The following is a 21860-nucleotide window of genomic DNA, read 5'->3' as shown; positions in this document are numbered from 1 at the left end:
GAATTTATTATGTTATTTATTTTCCAATCAAGGTGCTGCAATTTTTAATTTAAGGCTGCCAAATTTAGTTTTATTCAATTCCTTATTGCATTTAATTTCGAGTTGTTTCTTGTGAGCTTGTGAGTCATGGTTATTTTTTAAACAAACTTGGGGTTAGCTAATCATTTTTCTTAATCAATTGAGGTGTCATTTGGTTAAGTCAAGGGCTGAAATTGACAATTAGCTTCATAATCAATTGGTTTTCTTTGAGCATTATTAGTTCTAAATGTTGATTTAGGATCATAGTTAAAAGAACTAAGGAGTGCTAATTCCTAGTGGTTACTAGGATATCTTTTAAACCAATTACAGTTAAGAGGGAATTATTTAGATAGAGCAAGGATAAGAGGGGGAGTTCATGTATCTAGAAAGACTATTGATTTGCATTTTAATCACAAATCGATTAGTTTTTCATATTTATCCAATCTTTAAAAAAAATACCAAAAAAATGGCTAGATTTTAATCTTTGCTTGTTTAAATTCAAATGATCAAATCTACTCAAGTTGTTAATATTTTGGGTAGATTTAATCAATTAACGTTTTAATTTTTAATCAACTTTACGAGAAATTCAACCTAGATTGCTCTTTATATACATTAAGGTTTTTTTTTTAGTTTAATTTAGGTGCTATGTGACTAGCACAGGTTACCAATCCAACCAAAAAAAAAAAATATTAATAAGGTTTGGTTTTATTATTAAAATTTAAAAAATGAATAGCTTGGTTTAAGTTTCGATTTTTTTTTTCCTAAAGACTCAACTAAAATTAAATAGCACCTTTTATATTGTAAAAGAGAATTTTTTGGAGATTGTCTTTTTTACCTAAAAAGGGAGACTTGCACCTAACATCCCCAAATTACATAAATTTGTGCTTAAGGTCCAGTATAATTTGAATTTATTTTGCAAGCCTGAATACCTTGTATGCAAATATGTTTTCTAGTGAAAAGACTTATTTATCTCTTATTTGAAATGTACAAGTCTCTTGTATGTATGTACAATAGAATATATGAATATAACATTGTTATTTGCAAATAACAAAAAGTACCAGACATGCTAGAGATACTGAGTCTCACAAGATAACAAGTTCTTAGACTCCTTTATCATAGTTTATTCGAATGTAAAAATGGAAAGAGATTGAAATACACGAGTGTTTAATTAATAACTATGCAAAGTACATGATTGTAAGGATTATGAAAGCTGGAAATGAAAAACTATCTAAGAATATAAAGAAATTTAAATACTAAAAGTGTTAATAGGTGTTATTGATTGATCGTCCGTGTGTTTTTTTTGTGACCTTCTACTCCTTTTATAATTATTCAGTTGAGACCGTTACCGCCATGAAATCCGAAGCTTGTTTACAAAATGTCAAGGATTCATTAGCATGGCCAACGAGATTCCTAACACATCACCATATCCTCTCAACGATATCGTACATCTAGTCATCCCAAGTTTTGAGCGTTACATTAGGCTTGTGCATGGCACACTCTTCTTTTCTGGCAATGAACCGAGTTATGTTTCTCGCCTAGTCATGTCTTTAACCTCAATTCTTCTCATTGGGCTATCGTTTCAACTTTAGGCCGAAACAAACATGACAAGATCTACACATTAATAACACAATGTCCGTTCATCATACATAATTTGAGTGGCTGAGTTAAACAATAATGTACAAGTTTCCTAGCAATATGAACAACAAAATGTCCATATATAACATATAAGGTTTATATATTAACAACATAGTGTCTAGTCTAATGCATAATCCGTGCATATGTAAGTTTTTCAAGTGTATGAATGATATAATGTCTATATATATATTATGTGAAAAGGTTTGTATATTAAAAACACAATATCCATTTATTACACATAATGTGAGTGGTTTAGTTAAATAATAATATATAAATTTTCTAGGCATATTATAACAAAATATTTATATATAATATAATAAAGTTCATATATTAATACAATGTTTTACAAACGATGTTACCTTTCTTTAAATGAAGAGCAGATAAGTCTCTTTCACTATATATATATATATATATATATTTGCATGGGTGTGCAGAATGACTTTCAAATATATTAAATTTTAGATGCTCATTTCTTTGACACGAGTGCATGCCATTCTCCACCCAAAAAAAAAAAAAAAAAACGCAGTGCAACAACTTGAATAGAGCGTTAACTGGAGCTGCGAGAAGCGTCTTCAAGGAATTGTTTGAAAGCGACATTAGCCCCAAAAAAGTAAGGGGGAAAACAATTGCGGGAGCTAGAACAAACAATGAAGACAGAGAAGAGAATTAATTAATTGACCATTAAGCCCCTTCTGCGTGTTTGCTGCAATTGCAATTAGCTCTCCTTCAATCTCTCCGAACCTCGACCTCCGGTTTCCCTCCGTGAAATTACTCTCGGCCTCGCCGGAAAGCCCCACGCTCCAACTAGGAGACTTGGGGACTGTGTAAATTGAGAAATAAGAGCGGGAAAGAAAAGCCCGCGCTATTTTGAAGACACGATGATGCTAATCTGTTGAATATCCGCGTGCTTCAGGTTTTAAAATCGAATTTCACTGAACGCAGCAATTCTTTGTTATTATTTGTTTATGTTGAGTGATTGCGATGCTCCTCAGTTCTGTTTTTATTTTAGTTTTGGTATGCTTTCTTGTGATCACGTGAACTCCTGGATGATTCCGCAATTGTTGAATCTTGATTAGTTTTGTTCGTGATATTTTGTTATACTCTGTTGAACTGGTGATTATTTTATTTGTTCGTCGTAAAATGGAGGAAATGAAAGGACAACAGGCTTAGCCTGTAGTTGTTATCGCTGTGTCACAGAGAGTAACAGTGACTCCTTATCGCTTATGGACTGATGCCTAGTTTCTATACACTTTCGCTGCATATGCGAAAGATGTTAATTGGCACTTTCTTATTCTGTACTCTTACTGATGGTTTTTTTTTTTTTAATTCTTATTCTGCTGCTCTTCTGCGTGGTCTTAGTGTTTAAGGAATCGACTTTGCTCAATAATGCGAACAATGTTAGAATTTCTGAATCAGTTTCGTCATGGTTGCTCTTCTTATAACTGAATATGCGCTCTGGTTGACTCAGACGAGCGGAATGGAGTTGTCCATGGGCAGACAGGATCCTGCTATACTTCAGTTGCACAAATGGGGGTCCTCCGAAGCCCAACTCAACCTTTCAGAATTTCGTGAAGCATTTCTTTCTCCTACAAGACAGATACTGCTTTTGCTTTCATATCAGCATGAAGCTCTTTTGCTTCCTCTGATTACAGGTGATTATGGCTCTCCTCATAATTATAGTTCGGCCAAATATAAACGTCTGGATATTGGTGTCCATGCATATTTCTTAAATCTGTTATAATAATCTGCTCTGATATGTGCTTATATTTTGTTCTCTTCAGGGGACTCAGATGGCAGTGATTCAAAAAGCAGCCATGATCATCATAGTAATCACAGTTCAGGTTTATCAACTAATTTCTTACGGGAGTCAACAAGACCTAGTAGATCAGGTTTTGTGAATGATATGCCTTGTACATCAGGATCAGAAATTCAGTTTGACTGTGTTCCTGCTGAAACTGAATGTTCAAGATCTGATAGTCACCCTTTTATTAGTGATGTGAACTCATTTGCCTGGGGTCTGTGTGGGGAAAGCTATGATCAACACAGTGATGCTTCATTTAGAGAACTTTTATTTGTGTCTGGAAGATGTGGGGTGACAGTCCATGCATTTTCTAAACTGAATAAATTAGGAGGCATGGTTCAGGCTGCATTAGAGGACCACTTTGGGCAAGGCAGATGGGTTGAATGGGGGCCTTTATGTTTATTGACTCAAAACATGAAAGTGGATGAGTCTTGCAGCCTTGGTCATGAATTCTCTCGAGCTCAGGATGTAGATGGGACTGGTAGAGATGGTGAAATGCCTCATAATCATTGTGAAATTGTCAGGGATGATGATCGGGGCTCTACTGCTAAAAAATGGCTGAAATCATTCTTCATTGGAGTTAAAACTACTGTATGTGATGGTACAGCCTGGACTAGGTTCCCTGAGAGTAAAGAATTTCCTTCCTCTGCGGAAGTGATTTCCTTCAACATATTTGATTTCAATCAACCTCAGGACTTTTGTTATAATGAAAAGCATGCCCAAAATACAGAGAATTCATTAGAAGATAAGTCTGACCATCAAAGCTTGCATTTGTGTGGAGCAGATACTGCATCTGTTGTTTTGTCCAGTTTCTTTGGTGTCAAGATAAACAGGTGCTACAAATGCCTGAATGTATTCTCCAGTGCATCATATCACTTGGTCGGATTTTTTTTAACGCCAACAGATTCCATGTCTGTCAATACTGGTGATGCAAATGAAAGAGAGAAGTGCAGAAATTTACTTCTTGTTGCCAGGCTTGACAGTAGGGGCATCCATTGGGTTTCATTGGTGAAGCTTGATGAAAGAATAAACATAGACCTGGCCATGGAGTGGACAGATTTCCAGTTTTCTGACAATTTGCTTGTTTGTCTTAACTCTTCTGGCTTGATTGGTCTTTATGATGCAATGTCAGGTGAGTTTGTGACACATTTTAATGTTGCACAGGCTTGTGGGCTTCATCCTCATTCTGACTTGCGAGGGGTAGAAAAGTTTCCCTTAACAAGTGATGTAGAAGTTAAGCAAGTATGTGATGTTAAGGTTAAATTATCCGTTCTGCATAGTGATCCATCTAGAAGATCATTCAAAAGGTTAGTTGTTGCTTCACATACCTCCCTTTTAGCTGTGGTTGATGTAAATGGTGTGATCTATGTGATATGCATAGGTGATTATATGCCAAAAACGAATTCTTCATATGAGACGTTGCTTCCATATGGTCAGCAATCTGGACTGGGAATTTTGCTTAATTGGGGAGTCTGTGGTTCCGATATAGGTCACCAAATGAAAAACTCTAATTTCTCAAGCCATTGTCATGCCAATAAAGCTGTTGGTAATGTGCTTCAAAACATTGGTGACTCCACCTTTCAAGGAATGGGGGACTTATATGATTCATATTCAAGTGGCTTTTCTGCTGTTTCTAAAGTATCTGATAATCGCAAACATTGTGCTTCTGAAGTGGAGTCACATATTATGAGAAAGATCTTCCTTCCTAATTTCAGATCCAGTGAAGATTATTCTATTTGTTTTTCTCCTTTGGGAATTACTTTTCTAACTAAAAAGCAGAATGTGAAGAATGGAAAATCTTCTCGGCTTGTTCATTTTAATCTGCTAGTGAAATCAGCTATTTATGATGACAACTGCTTAAATAGTGGATATGATTTGTACCAGCTCAATGGAATGGAAGAGATAACTATTGGAGAAGCACTTGGTTGTGCATTCCAAGGCTGTTTTTATATTGTTAGAGAAGATGGTCTATCTGTGTATCTCCCATCGCTTTCATTGTCGTCAAATTCCCTTCCCATTGAATTCATTGGTTATCACCAGTCAAATAAGAATACAATGATTTCATGTAAAGTAAAAGGCAATGTGGAAATGAATGAAGCAGTAGTTAGGTGTTGTCCTTGGAAAATTGAAATTTTGGACAGGGTTCTTCTGTATGAAAGCACTGAAGAGGCAGATCGATTGTGTTTGGAAAATGGTGAGTGTTACCAAGATGCAATATCATTTAAAAGCTACCATTGTGCAATTTCACATTATAATTTTTATAGAATCATTTGCTTATTATGGGATATAACAGTTCATTTAACCTGTTTCCATGTTTTTGATAATGTATTATTAAACAGGCGTTCCTTTAATAGATATATAGTAATGAGGAGGATGAGAAATACACCCTAAGAAAAGCCCAAAAATGACTGTTATTTACAGGAAAAAGGAACGAGTCCTTCAGTAAAATAGAATTATTTATCCCTCTTTTTGCACGTGATAAATTATCTCCCTTGATGAACATAAAGGTGATAAAAGCAGTCCTATCCCCTGGAAGATCTATGAACATTGGAGTATTCTTGAAATTAGAGTTGTTTTCTCATGCCAACCATGCCAAATATCAATATATCCTGCTAGTTGCTGCAAAGTTGGGATGTGTGTGTTTTGGGAGCTGGGGGAGGTATTGCTGCCTTATTGTTTGATTTTAATCTTAGTTATTTCTTTATCACTAGCAAATTCCCTTTGTATGGGAAAACATCTTTCTCAATGGCTCCAAAATTTTCCCTTTTTGGCAGCTGTGGTTTGCTACCTTTTTTTTTCCTGCCTAAAGCTTTTATCAATCTCTCAACTTGATTTTTGGTGTGTTAGGAACTCATAGAGCCAGGTGAATTAGTGGGATGTGACATGCATAATTTTTGTCGGCATTCTCACCTGGACCATTGCTATTCCATTTTTCTCAATCGCTGCTTTTAGTTGTTTACTTTATATTGTCTTCATGATGGAGTTATGCATAGGCTTTCCATTTAGTTGTGAAGTCTTGCGATTCTTCTTGATGTGGAATGGAATGATTACCATGTTACTTTTGGATTTCTTAAGATCATATTTGAGTTGCAAACTTGATTTACTTATTGCTTTGGTCAGGATGGGACATAAAAATTGCTCGCATCCGTCAATTACAAATAGCATTGGACTACTTGACATTTGATGAAATAGAGAGGTAAGCTCAAATTTGGCTATTGCACGCTTGATTTATATTCCATGCTTAATGAAATGGCAGTCTTTTAGTTGAATGAATCTTGTGCTGACGTTTGAGGGGTGCTACTCATGGTATATTCCCTAAAGAAGGTTGTTTTGTATCCTTACGAGGAGATATATCTACTTAATATTTTGTCATTACTTAAAGGAAACACCATCCTCATCGCAAGACTTATCTTCTAATACTGAATAGTTGTGTTGATGTTATTCAAGATTATTATACATTGATGGAAGCAGGGTGTTTTGTTTGTTTGTTGTGTATATTGATTCTCGAAGATTTGTGCAGAGTTGCAATTGTCTTATATGAGATGGATTACATTGGTTAATTGCTAGTTTTAGATGCGATGGATTACGTTAAGGTTTTTTTTAAGTAGTATTTAGGTTTTATGGCAAATATTATCTAATGTAATTCACTTTCCAGTTTTATTGTTTAACAGATCTTTGGAAATGCTTGTGGATGTCAATATCGCAGATGAAGGTATTGTGAGATTGCTTTTTGCTGCTGTCCATCTTATGCTTAACAAAAGTGGGAATGATAGTGAAACTTCTGCTGCTTCGAGGTAGATATACTCTTTAATTCTGTCTCTTTGTTGTATTTTGAGTTCTGGAGCCTTTTGAAGGAAAATGAGAAACATGATATCCACCACTTGGGGAAAAATTATGCCACACTCATGCATGCATCCACAAACATGTGTGCTTACACACACATAAAGGGGAAAGTGATATTTGGTTTGAATGCTCAAAATATTTGCTTCGATCATACTTTTCTTTTGTAGAAGAGGCTTGTACTACTAAGATTTAGCTTCTGGATTGCTTATTTGGCTAGCCATACTAATATTTTTCTTTTGAAGCACATAGAAATTTTTCCACAGCGTACTTTTCAGTACAAGAATTTAGTAGATAGTTGTTCTTATTTTGGAATCTACATTGGGAAGAACTATTACAATTAATGTGCTACAATGATCAGTAACAACAGTAGATAACCAGATGTAAATTGAATGAATAATGCTCCTGATTGTCCATTTATGGCAGCAATAGTTCTTTGTGGGTCTATTCATTTATTCTTTTTGTTCATGAAAATGAACTACTTCAAATTCCTTAAAAACACATATAACATCAAAATGGCTGATGTTTTATTACAATTGAGTACTTAAAAACTGTTTTTTCAACACTCCAAAAATGTCTCAAGTTCGAATCTTGATGGAAGAAACTACAATGGTGGACCCCCCAATCGGGGATTGACTTGGGTTAAATTCAGATTAGTTGGTAGGATCAGATATCAGATGGTTTGTCACAAAAAAAAAAAGAGGTTAGATCAGGTGACTTCTTGTTTCTTTTGTTTTTTTTAATGAAGTTAGATCAGGTGACTTTGTTTTTATGCTGGTGTGGATGAGCATACTGAAGTCAGAAAATCTTAAAATATTCCATCCAATGGTTAACCAAGCGAACTTTTGTGTATATTTCTAGTATTGTTAAGTGAGTCCCTTAAAATGGCCCTTGATTACTTTTATTTGACTTCAAAATGGGAATTTTTACATGTCAATTTTAATTTTATTATTGGTTCTATATGTAAATATTCCATGTGAGTGTCATTGGATCATATATGCCCTGCTTGAACATTGGTTGTTTTCAATTTTTAAGGCAAACATGCTCTTTTTTTATGAATGATATTGTATAGTTTGTTGAACGAGATCTCTTGGTTGACAATATTTATAAGAGCTTGGTTGATGATAGAGTATAATATCATTGTGCAATTCATGTAGCCGACCCCATCTAGTGGGATAAGACTGTTGTTGTTATTGTTGTATTGTGTAGTTTGTGTTCATTTGTTAAATGAACTTTAATGATAATCATCTCTAGCATATGTTTTTTCAATTCCAGATATTTATAAATTGATGCAGTTGGTTGATGATATGATTGTAACTGGTGTCGACTGTATACTCATGTTCCCAGCTATTTAACTCATGCATGTCAAAACAGGAAATGAAAACTTCTATATCAGTAATTTTTTACAACATTTATGATCTTTGGCAAAGAGATTATATCAGCTTGCTATTTACTCTACCGTGTAAATGGTTTTTTAATTTTCCTTTGGATCCCTTGTTCCATTTTCTTATGTCTGCAGCAATAATCATGAAAGGGAGAGAAGAAAAATCATTCCTTCTGACAAAGCTATGGATAGCATGCTTAATCATTTTTTTTCCCTGTTAGACTCTGGATTATTATAAAATATTTTTGTGGTTAACATCTTTAGGCTGCTTGCATTGGCTTCTTGCTTTGCAACCAAGATGCTGCGTAAATATGGGTTGCTGCAACATAAGAGAGATTCATTCATGATGGAGGGGTTTAACCAGACTGGATTACTTTGTCTTCCCCCAATTGAACCATATAATCTACGGACTGAAGTGGATTTTAATCGAAAACTTCATGAGATGGCTCATTTCTTGGAGATAATCCGAAATCTGCAATGTAGACTTAGGTCAACATTTCAAAGCGCCAATCAAGGATTGGTATGATACCCTGCATTTCTGCTTGTTAGATTAGTAGTTGGCTTTTTTACCTTGTTTGTGTGATTGTGTCTTTCGTATCCTTACTGACAGTTATTGCTAAAACAGGTTGACAGTGGGGACAAATCAACTTTGATGAGTGCAGACATGTTGCAGGAGGAATCTCCACTTTTGTTTCTTCCATCAGGTTCAATGACATTGGATTTGTTGAACCAACATGAACGTTCTTTTCCTCTACCTGCATCAGGTGGTGATGATGCTGGGAATTTTGCTTTGATGCCCATGGATTTTAAGTCACATATGGTCATGGAAGAAGTTAGTGAAGCATCTCCTTTTGTTCCTTTACAAGGAATCACAGAAGAGAAGATTTTGCCAGTGGAAAATCCGAAAGATATGATGGCTCGTTGGAAGATTGATAATTTGGACCTCAAGACTGTGGTTAAAGATGCTCTTCTCTCTGGTCGTCTTCCTTTGGCTGTTCTTCAATTGCATCTTCATCGTTCAGAAGATTTGATCACTGACAAAGATCCTCATGATACTTTTACTGAAATTCGTGAAATTGGCAGAGCTATTGCTTATGAATTATTTTTGAAGGTAATATACTATACCTACTGGCTTATTTGTCACATTAAAATAAAAATGACTTGTTAGAGGATTTAGGAAATGACTTTCTTCAAATTACAATCATGTGATAAAACAGGGTGAAATTGAACTTGCTGTTGCAACACTCCAAAGACTTGGAGAGAACATTGAATCCTGTCTCAAGCAGCTGTTGTTTGGCACAGTAAGTAGATCTCTTCGAGCACAGGTTGCTGAGGAAATGAAAAGATATGGTTACTTAGGACCGTATGAGTGGAAGATTTTAGAAGAGATGTCACTCATTGAGGTATGTTGAATTCACCTGTCTTATTTTCTGGTCAAATATGGTGCGGTTTAAGATCTTGCCAGAGGAATTTTCATAAACTAAGACTTGTAAGCTTGTTTTTCTGTGCACATGTCTGAGAAGAGTCTCTATCCCAGCAGTAGCTTCTGGAAAACATATCATTGCCGGCTGAATGAAACCAGTGTTCCATCAAACCCTGCTTTGCCAGGAGAAAATAGATTATTCCTCTCGCATGTATTTGGCAATTTTACAATTGAGTGTGGTGTGATAGATGGAATTGTGTCGGATTCATGGATAAATACGAGTGACACTGACTCTACTCTGGAAGCTGATGAAGAGGATGCTCATGTTGGGTATTGGGCTGCTGCTGCTGTCTGGTTTGATGCCTGGGATCAAAAAACTGTTGATCGTGTAAGTTGCTTCTCTCTCTTTCTTTCCTCCTCCCTTGTGTGTCAACCGGTACCTAGTCTGGTATGGAATAGTCACAGTACTGGACAAGACAAAAACCAGTGAACCAGAACGGTCAGCCAAAAAAAAACTCAAATACAAGAAAAAAGACAACTAAAAAAAAAAAAGGAAAACTGAATGGCCTGCAGCTGAGAGAAGCTGCCACCCAATATTGCAAAGTAAAAAGCTTCTCCATCCGCTCCCTTTTATAGACAACCAAGGTAGCCTATCCCAATGCGCCATGCAATGTGGGACATGCAGAAATACCAACCTCTACATGCAACATTTCTTTTTCTTATTTCTTTTTCGTTGAACTTCGTCATTTTTTTGTGTTAATGTCTTGGACTTGTTTTTTTAAGCATGGACATATTTTTCATCTATGTTCTTCCAACTATTTATTTATATTTATATTTCAAATAATATATTTTTAGTTTAGTTGTAATTTGCATCTCAAAAATACTTCAGAAGCAACTCTACCACCAACAAGTATACTTCATTTTTTTTTTAATTGTTGATCATTGCCCCTTTTTTGTGTTGATTCCTTAAATATTTTTCTTTATATGTGGGTATATTTTTCATCTATCTTCTTTCAACTATTTATTTATGTTTTTTTCTATCAAAACCTTTTTAATTTAGTTGAAATCTGCCTCTCAAAAGTTCTTGATGATCATATGTCTATCTCAAAAGCAAAAAAAGGACAAGGATTTTAAAACAACAAAAGTTAACAATATCAAATTATACTTCTCAATAACATTAAAATATATTAATTTAACTGTCACCAGTTTGACCACGTTAATGGCTGATCCAGTTTTTATGACACTGGTTTGTGTTGAGTTGTTGGTGTTATTTATTTTTGTGATTAATATTAATCACGTCAAGGGGTGATTACCTCCTACTTAGTGACACTGTGTAATGTGTGTTTTATGCATAGAGTCCTGTCATTTACTATTGAAAGAAAGAAATGAAGAAAGTGGTGTTACTAGTAAGAGTTCGTTCATGTAGGATGTCTCATGATGTACGAGCTTTTTTCTGGATGAGTTTTGATGTAAAAATTCTGCTGGATGTGCAGGGAGCAACATGGTTGTGCCTTTTTAGAAATTAGCGTTTGATATGCTTTCTTAATGCAGAAGTCCTGTTATCCCTATTTGTTTTTTTTTTAATATTTGAGCGCCCTACTTGTATCTGTACAAGATTTCTTTGTGGATGCTCAAGCTTTTGTTATTTGAACTTAAAATAATTTTTTTGGTTGAATTAGATATCTACTGAGTGTATTGTGTCTCTTTCTAAAGACAGATGTCTTTTTTCCACCCTTAAAAGTATGAGTAATCCACTTCTGTCATCCATATATCTCTTTGCAGATGATATTGGGCCAATCGTTTTCTTCGGACATTTCTCTACTATGGGAATCAGAGCTTGAATACCATGCCTGCCGCAATAATTGGAAGGAAGTCTCTAGATTACTGGACCTGATGCCTGCATCTGTTCTATCTGCTGGGAGCCTTCAGCTCAATTTGGATGCTTTACATCCTACGTCATCTTTAGGATTGAATATGAAGCCTTCTAACTATGGAAGTTACTTATGCTCTCTTGAAGAATTGGATTCTGTATGCATGGAAGTTTCAGGTGTCCAAATATATAAATTTTCACCCAATTTGTGTTCTGTGTGGTTGAGGATGCTCATGCAGGAGAAGCTTGCTAAAAGATTTATCTTTCTGAAGGAATATTGGGAAGGAACAATGGAGATAGTATCTCTTTTGGCTCATTCAGGCTTCATATCTGGCAGAGATAAGAGGACCTTGGAGGATGATTGTTTGGAGACTTCGTCAGATAAAGATGGAACACTACAGGCTTTGCATAAAGTGATTGTACATCATTGTGCACAATATAACTTGCCAAATCTTCTGGATCTTTACCTTGACCAACATGGTTTGGTCCTGGATAATGATTCACTTTGTTCAATGCAGGAATCTGCAGTAAGCTTCTGTCCATTGAAACTTATTGTTGTTTATTTAATATGTTACGATTAGGATCATTTGTACTTGGTCTTTATATATCCAAATCACTCTTCTGGTAGCTTTTGATATACTGAAGCTGGTTCTCTTCTTTTGAATCTTTTGGGAATTTTTTTTTTTTACATTTTATTTTGTCCATGACAATAGTTATGCAAGGAAGCAACAATTAGAGTTAACCTTAGTTTACACCATAAGCTTTGCGCTAAGTATTTAAACAGAGAATAAAGGGGGTTTTTTTTTTTAATCAAGTCCTGTTGGTTTAAGATGCCTTGATGCTCTGGGAATTGCTGCAATATCCCTTTTCCCCTTTGTTAATTGTTTGGTACGCCTTAAGGTCATCACATCTTCATATGTAAAATTTAACATTACATTGAAATTTGAATAGCAAGCAATGTTTGTATTTGTTAGATCATGGGATTTGAAATAATTGTAAGAGTTATTGTGCTGATCTGGTATTATTTAGGAGTGTGGAATTTTAGAGGAGAAAAATATGTCTCTTATCTGAATACTACCTGAATACTGAGATACAACTGTCTATATATATAACATTGTAGAAGACAATAGAGTAAAGTCTAATAACTACTCATAAATGCTATACAATAATAGTGCCTATTTACACACTATTCCCACACTCTCTCTCAAGTTGTATTATAGATGTTAATCATGTCTAACTTGTTAATACAACTCTCAAAAGGAGGCTTAAGTAGCCCCTTTGTTAATACATCTGCAGCTTGAAGATTGGTAGGCAAATAAGTTAGATGCATGATTCCTTCTTCACTTTTTCTTAGATGAAATGCCTATCCACCTCGACTTGTTTAGGAGTTAAGGCTATGCTGATGGCAGCCTTGTTGTCACCAAAGATTGTTAGAGCTGAATCCATTCTGACTTGTATCTCATTTAGGACTTACCTCAACCACAACTCTTCCATTATCCCTTAATCCAATGCCCTTAGCTCAGATTTAGCACTGCTTTTAAACACAACTCTTTTTTTTTTTTTTTATACTTTTTCTAGGTAACTAGGTTTCCCTATACAATGGAGCAGTAACTTGAAGTTGATCTTCGATCAGGATAGGTTCCTCCCCAATTTGCATTTGTGTACACCTCTATGGTTCTTCGTTCTTGTTTCCAGAAGAATAATCCTTTACCAAGAATAACTTTTAGCACCTCAAAATTCTGTAAGTTGCTTCCATATACTTCTTCTTGGGCTCACTCATGTATTGGTTGGTTACACTTATTGCACTGGCTATATCAGGTCTTGTATGAGAGAGATAAATCAGTTTCCCACAAGTCTTAGATATCTTTCTTTATCAGCAACCTGTTCTTTCTCATTTTCTCCTTCTCTTTTTTGATTACACTTACTGTTCTTTTTAGGCTTATTTTCCTTCTTTTTTGGGACCAAAGTAGGAGTCTCCTAATGTCTCCAACCCAACATGCCTGTTTCTTTTAAAAGATCATGTATGTGCTTTTTTTGGGATAATGGATGACTCATTTTGACCTTGAAACTTCATCCCAAAAAGTATCTCAAGCCCCCGAGATCCTTAATTTCAAATTCTTTCCCATGAGTAGTCTTTGTTCTTATTATTTCCTCTATGATTTCTTGTGAGAACTATGTCACCAACATACACAATGAGAATGCATTTCTTATCTCCCTTAACTTTAACAAACATTGTATTGTCTGGCAATCTTTGTTTGTAGCCTCTGACTTTAGAACTTTTGAGAACTTGTCAAACCATGTCTTGGGAGATTGCTTCAAGCCATATAGAGACTTCTTTAGCTTGCATACTTGATCAGTTTTTCCTTTCTCAAATCTTGGAGGTAGAATCATGTAGACTTCCTTTTTTTGGTTCTATGTTAAGGAAGGCATTCTTGATATCTAGTTGATGAAGTGACCATTTTATATGGTCTGCCATGGTGTAGAACTTTGATGGTGTTTAGCTTTGTCACTGGTGCAAAAGTTTTGTTGGAGTCTAGAGCATATGTCCGGGTAAACTTTTTTGCTACCAAACTTGCCTTTAACTTGTTAAGACCACCATCAACCTTATATCTTAGGTTAACAAGGTTCTTGCTTCTAGACCATTTGCGTTTAACTTGTTAAGCCCATTTGCAGTTAACCAATTTCTTGCCTCTAGACCTTTCAACCATCTCTTATATTCCTTTCTTCTTTAAAGCTTTCATTTCTTCCATAATTGTATTTCCAATGCCTCTTGAATGTTGTTGGGAATGTTAACTTTATCCAAATTAATGATAAAGGCTTGATACCTAGGTGAGAGAGCTTTATAGGACACATGCTTCTGTATTGGTTGCAAAGTACAAGATTGAGGTTGGTTGTTGAGAGCAATAGGTAGACTAAGATTAGTAGATTTATTTTCTTGTTTGGATCATCTAGCTTATTAGATGGATTGGCCTTTAGGGCTTTAGGAATAGTCGGATGTTCTAAAGCACCTGGTACTTCAACCTCAAGAGTTACCTCTCGTGTTAACTCTCTTGGTGCTTCAAGTACCAATTGCTCACTATTTTTTGATTTCTTCTTTCAAGTGTAAAGAAACAACTCTCCCCTTTATAGTCCTTCTACATCTCCGCTATTTTCCTATTTTCCTATTTTCCTCAGTTCCTAGCATAAGTGGATGGGCTGTTGATAGAAGATTGGGATCAAGCATCGTTGAACAGGATTAAAGTGATAGAGGTAAGTTTGAGGTGGGATTTTTGTTAGGTTTCTCACTCTCCCAAGTCTAAAATTCACACAAACTCTCCCCTTGAATTGAAGGCTTGGAATAAAATGGGGTATCTTTGAGAAGTGTAATATTAAGACTAACAAAGTAGCGTTTAGAAACAGGATCATAACACTTGACCCCTTTTGTGTAGGTGAGTAGCCCAAAAAGGGACATTTAACAGCAAAAGGTTCAAGTTTAGGACTTTAGTGAAGGTGGACAAGAGATGTACAATCAAAAATACATAGCAGTACATTGTTCTCAACATGGCATGTAGGGTATACACTGTAATTTTTTAAGAGGTTATTCAAAAGACAAAACTTGACTCGACATCCTATTTATAAGCTATGTCGCAAGGACACTTGCTTCCCCCCAAAAATACTTTGGAACATTACAAATGAACACGAGGACATGAGCCACCTTTAGAATATGTCTATTTTTCGACTCAGCTATGCCATTTTTTTGAGGGGTATGAACACTAGTGCTTTTGTGTGTAATGCCTTGTCTATGAAGAAATAAACCCAAAGATTGATTGAAATTTTCAATGCCATTGTCCATATGTAGAATTTGAATATTGGATTGGAATTGGTTCTTAATCATGGTATAGAAGGTAGAGAACAAAGATGAAACTTGAAACTTGCCCTTTAAAAGATAAACCCAACAGAGATGAGTATGGTCATCTATGAAACTGATGAACCACTTAGTATTGGTGTAGTTGGCAAGACGAGATGGTTCTCACAAGTCACTGTGTATGGTAGTGAAATGTTTGGTAGGTGTATATTTAATTCTAGGAAAGGAAGTTTGGTGATGTTTTGCAAGTTCACACACCTCATATTGGATTTTACTAGTATTCTGATTTGGGCATAAATTTGGAATCAATCATTGAAGGTGATGAAACTTAGGGTGACTTATCCTCTTATATTGCAACATAAAATCATTAACTTTTAAGGTAGATACAGAATAACCTACAACTAGTGAGTGTGGATTACTTACATGAGTGACCTCTAAATAGTAAAACTTCTCATACTCCTTTTGCATTGTTCATTGTCACACTAGATGATAAATCCACATAAAGTATTTGCAATCATAGTAAAACTTCACATAGTGGGATGAGAGAAATTTAGCAAAACTATTAGACTGCTTGGTCAATTGATTGATTGAAAGTAAGTTGCAATCAAGTTAGGCACATAAAGTATAGATTCCAAAATCATAGAATCTGAGAGAGATGAATACTCCCTTTTCTTACTACAGGTGCTAAGGAACCATCTACAATCTTCACTTGAAGATTCCCAGCACATGAAGTGTAAGTGGTAAACAATTGATGACAAGTCATATGTCAAAGTGGCAGCCTAAATAGAGCAATAACATGCTCCCATGCGACCCACACGTGCTACTGTTTGCCACAAGCTTCTTGGGTTCCGCCAATTGAGGCATCCTAAGTACTCCTAGGCTAGCGTTGAGAGTCAACAATGTCTCAAATGTGTCGCACAGAACAGCCATAGTGTAATATACAAAATGCCTCACAGGTCCATGACCAGAAAACCCTAATAGTGATTTCAGATTTTTTTCTGATACCATGTGGAATTTTAGAGGAGAAATTTTTTTCTCTTATCTGAATATTGAGATACAACTGTCCATACATACAACAAGGGAAAAGACAATAAAGTCTAATAAAGCCTAATAGCTACTCATAAATGCTATACAATAATAATGCCTATTTTATGCACTATTACCACAAGGAGACAGTGTGATCTGGAAAAATTTCAATGTGGTGTAATCTTAATTAAATGGTTGATCCCCTCTCAGTAAATTCCAAAGTTGGTGTGACATTCTGATACTCCTTAGATTTCTGAAGGTTGGCAGATTTTTTGCCTTTTAATCTTATTTTGAAGCTGGGACTGTATGCTACTATTTTCTGTTGCTCCATTCAGTCTATTTATCTGCACATTCCCCCTTCACTTTGGACAACTGAGCTATTCATTTGATGAATGAAAATAATTAAATTTTTTTATTGTCAATGTATTCTGAGATATTCATCAGGTGGTAACTATGAAAACTTCAGATATTTGTTTATAGGTCCATAATGAATTATTGTAATTGAATAAATTGAAACTAAATCTTAGATATTTGTGTATGTAGGTGCTAAGTTTTGCAGAGATTAGTTTATTGCGATGAAGTTTCTTCCCCTGTGCTTATTTCTGTTGTTTGCTTCTTTTATAATGCATTTTGACAGGCTGACTGTCAATGGGCAAGATGGCTACTCTTGTCTAGAGTTAAGGGACATGAATATGAGGCCTCACTTGCCAATGCTCGTGAAATAATGTCACGTCATTCAGTTCCTAGAAGTGACCTCAGTGTTCTGGAGCTAGATGAAATAATTCGTACTGTTGATGACATTGCTGAAGGAGGGGGAGAAATGGCAGCTCTGGCAACCCTGATGCATGCTGCTGTTCCAATTCAAAGTTGCTTGAATAGTGGTAGTGTAAGTAGGCATAGTAATTCCTCTGCCCAGTGCACTTTGGAGAATCTTAAGCCAACTCTTCAGCGGTTTCCGACATTGGGGCGCACCCTAATAGGAGCATGTCTTGGAGAAGACACAATGAGTTCTTTGGTCCCTAGAGCAACGATGGGTTAGCAATTAGCCTTGATTATTGGTTGGACTACTTAAACTAACCTTTCTGCATCATATTTTTTTTTTCTAATGAATAACTTAATTTGCAATCTGGCTTTGTAGCTTTATCAAACTATCTAAGTTGGCGTGATGAAATTTTCTTCTCTACTGGACGTGATACTTCACTTCTGCAGATGCTTCCGTGCTGGTTTCCTAAGGCCGTGCGAAGATTGATACAACTTTATGTCCAGGTATGCTTTGTGTCCCTCCTTGAACAGCCGTATTCCTCATATGCTATCTTTTCTGAGTTTTTTTTTTTCCCTTAATTTAATTCAAAGCAACCTGTGGGTTCTTTCAACGATACTGTGTGATCAAGATTTCATGTTATGACAGCTTCATTGCTGATCTCTCATTATCTATTTCTGTTTGTTTATTTGAGTGTCTTTATGCATATATTTAAATACGTGCAGTTACATGCTCATACCGTTAGTTACATATTTATGCTCACTTTATTTTGGCTCAGCATGTGAAATTTGAGCACTCTGCTCTTATCTAGTTTGCATGCTATTTCTGGATGCTCAGCATATACGTGATAGCACTGATGAACAAGCTTTCTATGTGATACATGTACGCATTCCAACTCATGTAATTTTCATGATGTTACAGGGTCCTATGGGATGCCAATCATTTTCAGGATTTCCCCCTGGGGAGACTGTGCTAAATAGAGACATTGATTTATTTATAAATGGTGATGTGCATACTGAGATAAGTGCTATCTCCTGGGAAGCAACTATCCAAAGACACATTGAAGAAGAACTATATAATTCTGTATTTGAGGTATGGAAATTAATTTGATTCCTTGTTCTTTATGTTTTATTTCTAATTAGGGATTTCTTTCCATCCCTTTTCTTCTACTGTTGGTGGTGTCCGGCATTTCTTACCTCTGCCTCTAGGTTTGGCTGGTTTTCTGTGTAACTTATATTATCCATTCTTGCTATGTCTTTGTTTTTTGGAATGTGCACTCTAGGGCCTCCCTTGGTTTCATGTCTTGTAATCACCAAGTTGAGTTCCTTTCAGAGCAATGGCTGATAAGTCAGAAACAGTGGTGGGGTGCGAAGTACCCAGGGTCAGCTTAGTCATACTTTCCTTCGTCTTGTCAGCTTATAATGCTTGTTTAAGGGAAGAAAAATTGTTTATGCTTACTTTGATCTTGATGGAAAAGTTTGACTTCCTCAAGGAATCCCAAACTTGTTAAGCTGTCTTACACAAGCTTTCTCCTCAATTCTGGCTGTCAGGGAATTGGTCATCCAAGCCTGGATTATGCTAAGTTCAGCTATCCATGTCTGGTATGCACCACTGGAGTTGGGAATAAGGGCCGGGCTTGGAGGACTGCCCGTTTAAGCCCATTTTCATAAGGGCTCAGGCTCAAAAAAATGACATTTTTAAAGACCCTAATAGGCTCTGAAAAAATGGGTTCAAGTGACCCTTGTAAGCCCCTTCTTGTTTTTCCCTTAAAAATAAAATATATTTAATTTTTAAATTAAATTTAAACTTTAGAATATATGTTTATACTTTAAGATTAGAATTTCTATTATTTATTTTTAATTTTTAAACATTAGCATTTGTATTTTTAAAAAATATATGAAATATTATAATTAAAAATTTTAATTTTTAAAAATTCAAAAAAATAAAAAAATAATAATAAGGGCTTATGGGCTTGGCCCTGAGCCCTTTATATAAGGGCTGAGCTCTAAAAAAAAGGGCGGGGCCCATGAGGGTCGGGCTCATATAGGCCAAGCTCGCCCATTTCCCAACTCTATGCACCACCTTGGGCACTTGGAAGTACTGTCTTGTGGGTAAGATGCTCCTTTCCATGACCCCTGATGGCAAGGAGGACCCCTGAAAATAATTATTGCTATTGACTATGTGTTGTTGACAAAGACTAGTGCAGTGCTGTTTGAGCCATTAGGAGATTATGCAAAGCTTTTTGACTGAATGGGAGGCAAAAGTCTTGTTTCAGATGACGATCCATGCAAATGTTAGTCTCAGTGTTTATCCTAATAAAGCCAAACTGTATGGATGAAGGATTACTGGCTATGGTTAAGCTCTAATACCATGCAGATTTTTGTGAGTTTAGAGAAAAAACTTTGAAGAATCCATTCCAATTATTCTCCAATGGCTAAAAGAACCCATATATTGGGGCAAGAAGGCACCTACTCTTACCCTAAAAACATATTGTATGTAGTTTTGGGAAATAAGTAAACATATAGACACAAAATAAAAGGCAACTAGGTGTTGAAATCTCGTTAGACAAAAAAGGAAACAAAATAAGAAAAATAATGTGCCAAACAGAAAAGGCTAGTCTGAATCTTGAAGGTGAAAAGATGCTGAACGCTGACAACTTTAATAATTTATTCTCTAAAAACGCACAAAAACACACACATTTTATTCTGTCAAGGGAAAGTGGTAAAGACCATGTTTTATTGTGTATTTCCTGCTCAGATGTATAATTGCAGCTGCAGTGGAATTATTGTTGGAATCTAATTTCTTTTTTGGATCAACAATATTATGAGGTCAGAGGATTTGGTAGGAGTAATGAGCTCAAAACATTATGGCATTGAATTGTTTATGTTGTACTTTGGTGTATAGACTTTGAATGGATACTTACAATTTGAAGGCATTGTACTTCCCCTTGATCTATTATGGGATAGAATCGTCTTTATGGCCTGTTTGATATTATTTTTCCGGGGATTTTTTATGGTGTATCCTTGTTACATATGCCGAGGTTTTTTCTCCCTCTCCCCAATTTTCTTGGGAGGGTGTTTCATTCTCCTCTAGTAGGTCTAGTGTACTCTTGAGCATCGTGCTTTTCTTTTTTTTTTTTGGTTCTTTGATGTTTATATTATTCTAACATGCATTCTCTTTTATGCATTGTAAAAAATTTCAGGAAACAGGGCTTCGGCTTGAGCACCACTTACATCGTGGACATGCTTTGGCAGCTTTCAACCAGATTCTTATCAATAGAGTTCAGCAACTAAAGTCAGGAGGGGGAGCCAGTGCTTCAACAAGTGGGCAAACGAACATTCAATCTGATGTTCAGACACTTCTTTCACCACTATCACCGAGTGAAGAGAATCTCCTTTTGCCAGTGAGGACTGTTTTATTTTTGATATGCATGTGAAATGAGAAATGAAAGATGAACTTGAAACAAAGAAATGCGCTAAGAGGATGTGTAATAATTTTATATGGTAGATTTAAAATTTTGTGTGGTTGAATTTTCAGATTTTGCCCTTTGCTGTTATGCATTTTGAGGATTCTATGCTGGTTGCTTCATGTGCTTTTCTTCTGGAGCTATGTGGTTTGTCTGCTAGTATGTTGCATGTTGACATTGCTGCACTAAAACGAATTTCTTCTTTCTACAAGTCAAGTGAACGTAATGACAATCTCAGACAATTGTCACCTAAGGGTTCTGTTTTTCATGCGATATCCCAAGAAGGTGATGTAACAAAATCTCTTGCCCGAACTCTAGCTGATGAATATTTGCACAAGGATTCTCTTGGAATTTCTAATAAGGCTGGAGGTCCAAGTAGACGACCTTCTCGAGCCCTTATGCTTGTTCTACACCACTTGGAAAAAGCAAGCATTCCAAGAGTGGTTGATGGAAATTCCTGTGGGTCCTGGCTTTTGAGCGGTAATGGTGATGGATCTGAGTTAAGGTCTCAACAGAAGTCTGCTAGTCAGCACTGGAGTTTGGTTACAAATTTTTGCAGGATGCATCTGCTTCCATTAAGTACAAAGTACCTTGCAATGCTTGCTAGAGATAATGACTGGGTATGCTTTTTCTTCTCTCATTTATTTATATTCTAGGAAATGTTTATTAGCAGTGCAAGTTCTAATTGTATGTTATGCATTGCTTCTATCAGATTGGATTCTTGTCTGAAGCTCAGATTGGGGGGTATTCATATGATGCAGTATTCCAAGTGGTGAGTATTGTTTAATATTAT

The 21860-nt window shown here is 35.8% G+C and overlaps 1 protein-coding gene across 2 annotated transcripts in view; it reads left to right on the top strand.

The window, feature by feature from the left end:
• The first annotated feature begins 2274 nt into the window (after nt 1–2274).
• Nucleotides 2275–21860, top strand: part of LOC129309384 (uncharacterized) — a 29903-nt gene continuing 10317 nt past the window's right edge. The window contains exons 1-16 of one of the 2 annotated variants that reach the window (XM_054950948.1): nt 2275–2566; nt 3122–3305; nt 3435–5648; nt 6575–6650; nt 7126–7248; nt 8943–9198; nt 9304–9789; nt 9896–10081; nt 10202–10489; nt 11884–12498; nt 17479–17875; nt 17980–18107; nt 18523–18693; nt 20804–21004; nt 21139–21687; nt 21780–21839. In XM_054950948.1, the coding sequence (XP_054806923.1) occupies nt 3131–3305; nt 3435–5648; nt 6575–6650; nt 7126–7248; nt 8943–9198; nt 9304–9789; nt 9896–10081; nt 10202–10489; nt 11884–12498; nt 17479–17875; nt 17980–18107; nt 18523–18693; nt 20804–21004; nt 21139–21687; nt 21780–21839 (5925 nt within the window). In that variant the 5' untranslated portion in view covers nt 2275–2566; nt 3122–3130. The remainder of the gene's footprint in view (nt 2567–3121; nt 3306–3434; nt 5649–6574; nt 6651–7125; nt 7249–8942; nt 9199–9303; nt 9790–9895; nt 10082–10201; nt 10490–11883; nt 12499–17478; nt 17876–17979; nt 18108–18522; nt 18694–20803; nt 21005–21138; nt 21688–21779; nt 21840–21860) is intronic. The other variant, XM_054950949.1, reaches the window with a different exon arrangement.

This window comes from Prosopis cineraria, unplaced genomic scaffold (assembly GCF_029017545.1).
Source record: "Prosopis cineraria cultivar Desert tree isolate PC_DT_omini unplaced genomic scaffold, ASM2901754v1 PC4, whole genome shotgun sequence".
Classification (NCBI taxonomy): domain Eukaryota; kingdom Viridiplantae; phylum Streptophyta; class Magnoliopsida; order Fabales; family Fabaceae; genus Prosopis; species Prosopis cineraria.
Note: the sequence above shows the minus strand (reverse complement) of the source record. Positions and strands in the feature narration are given on the sequence as shown.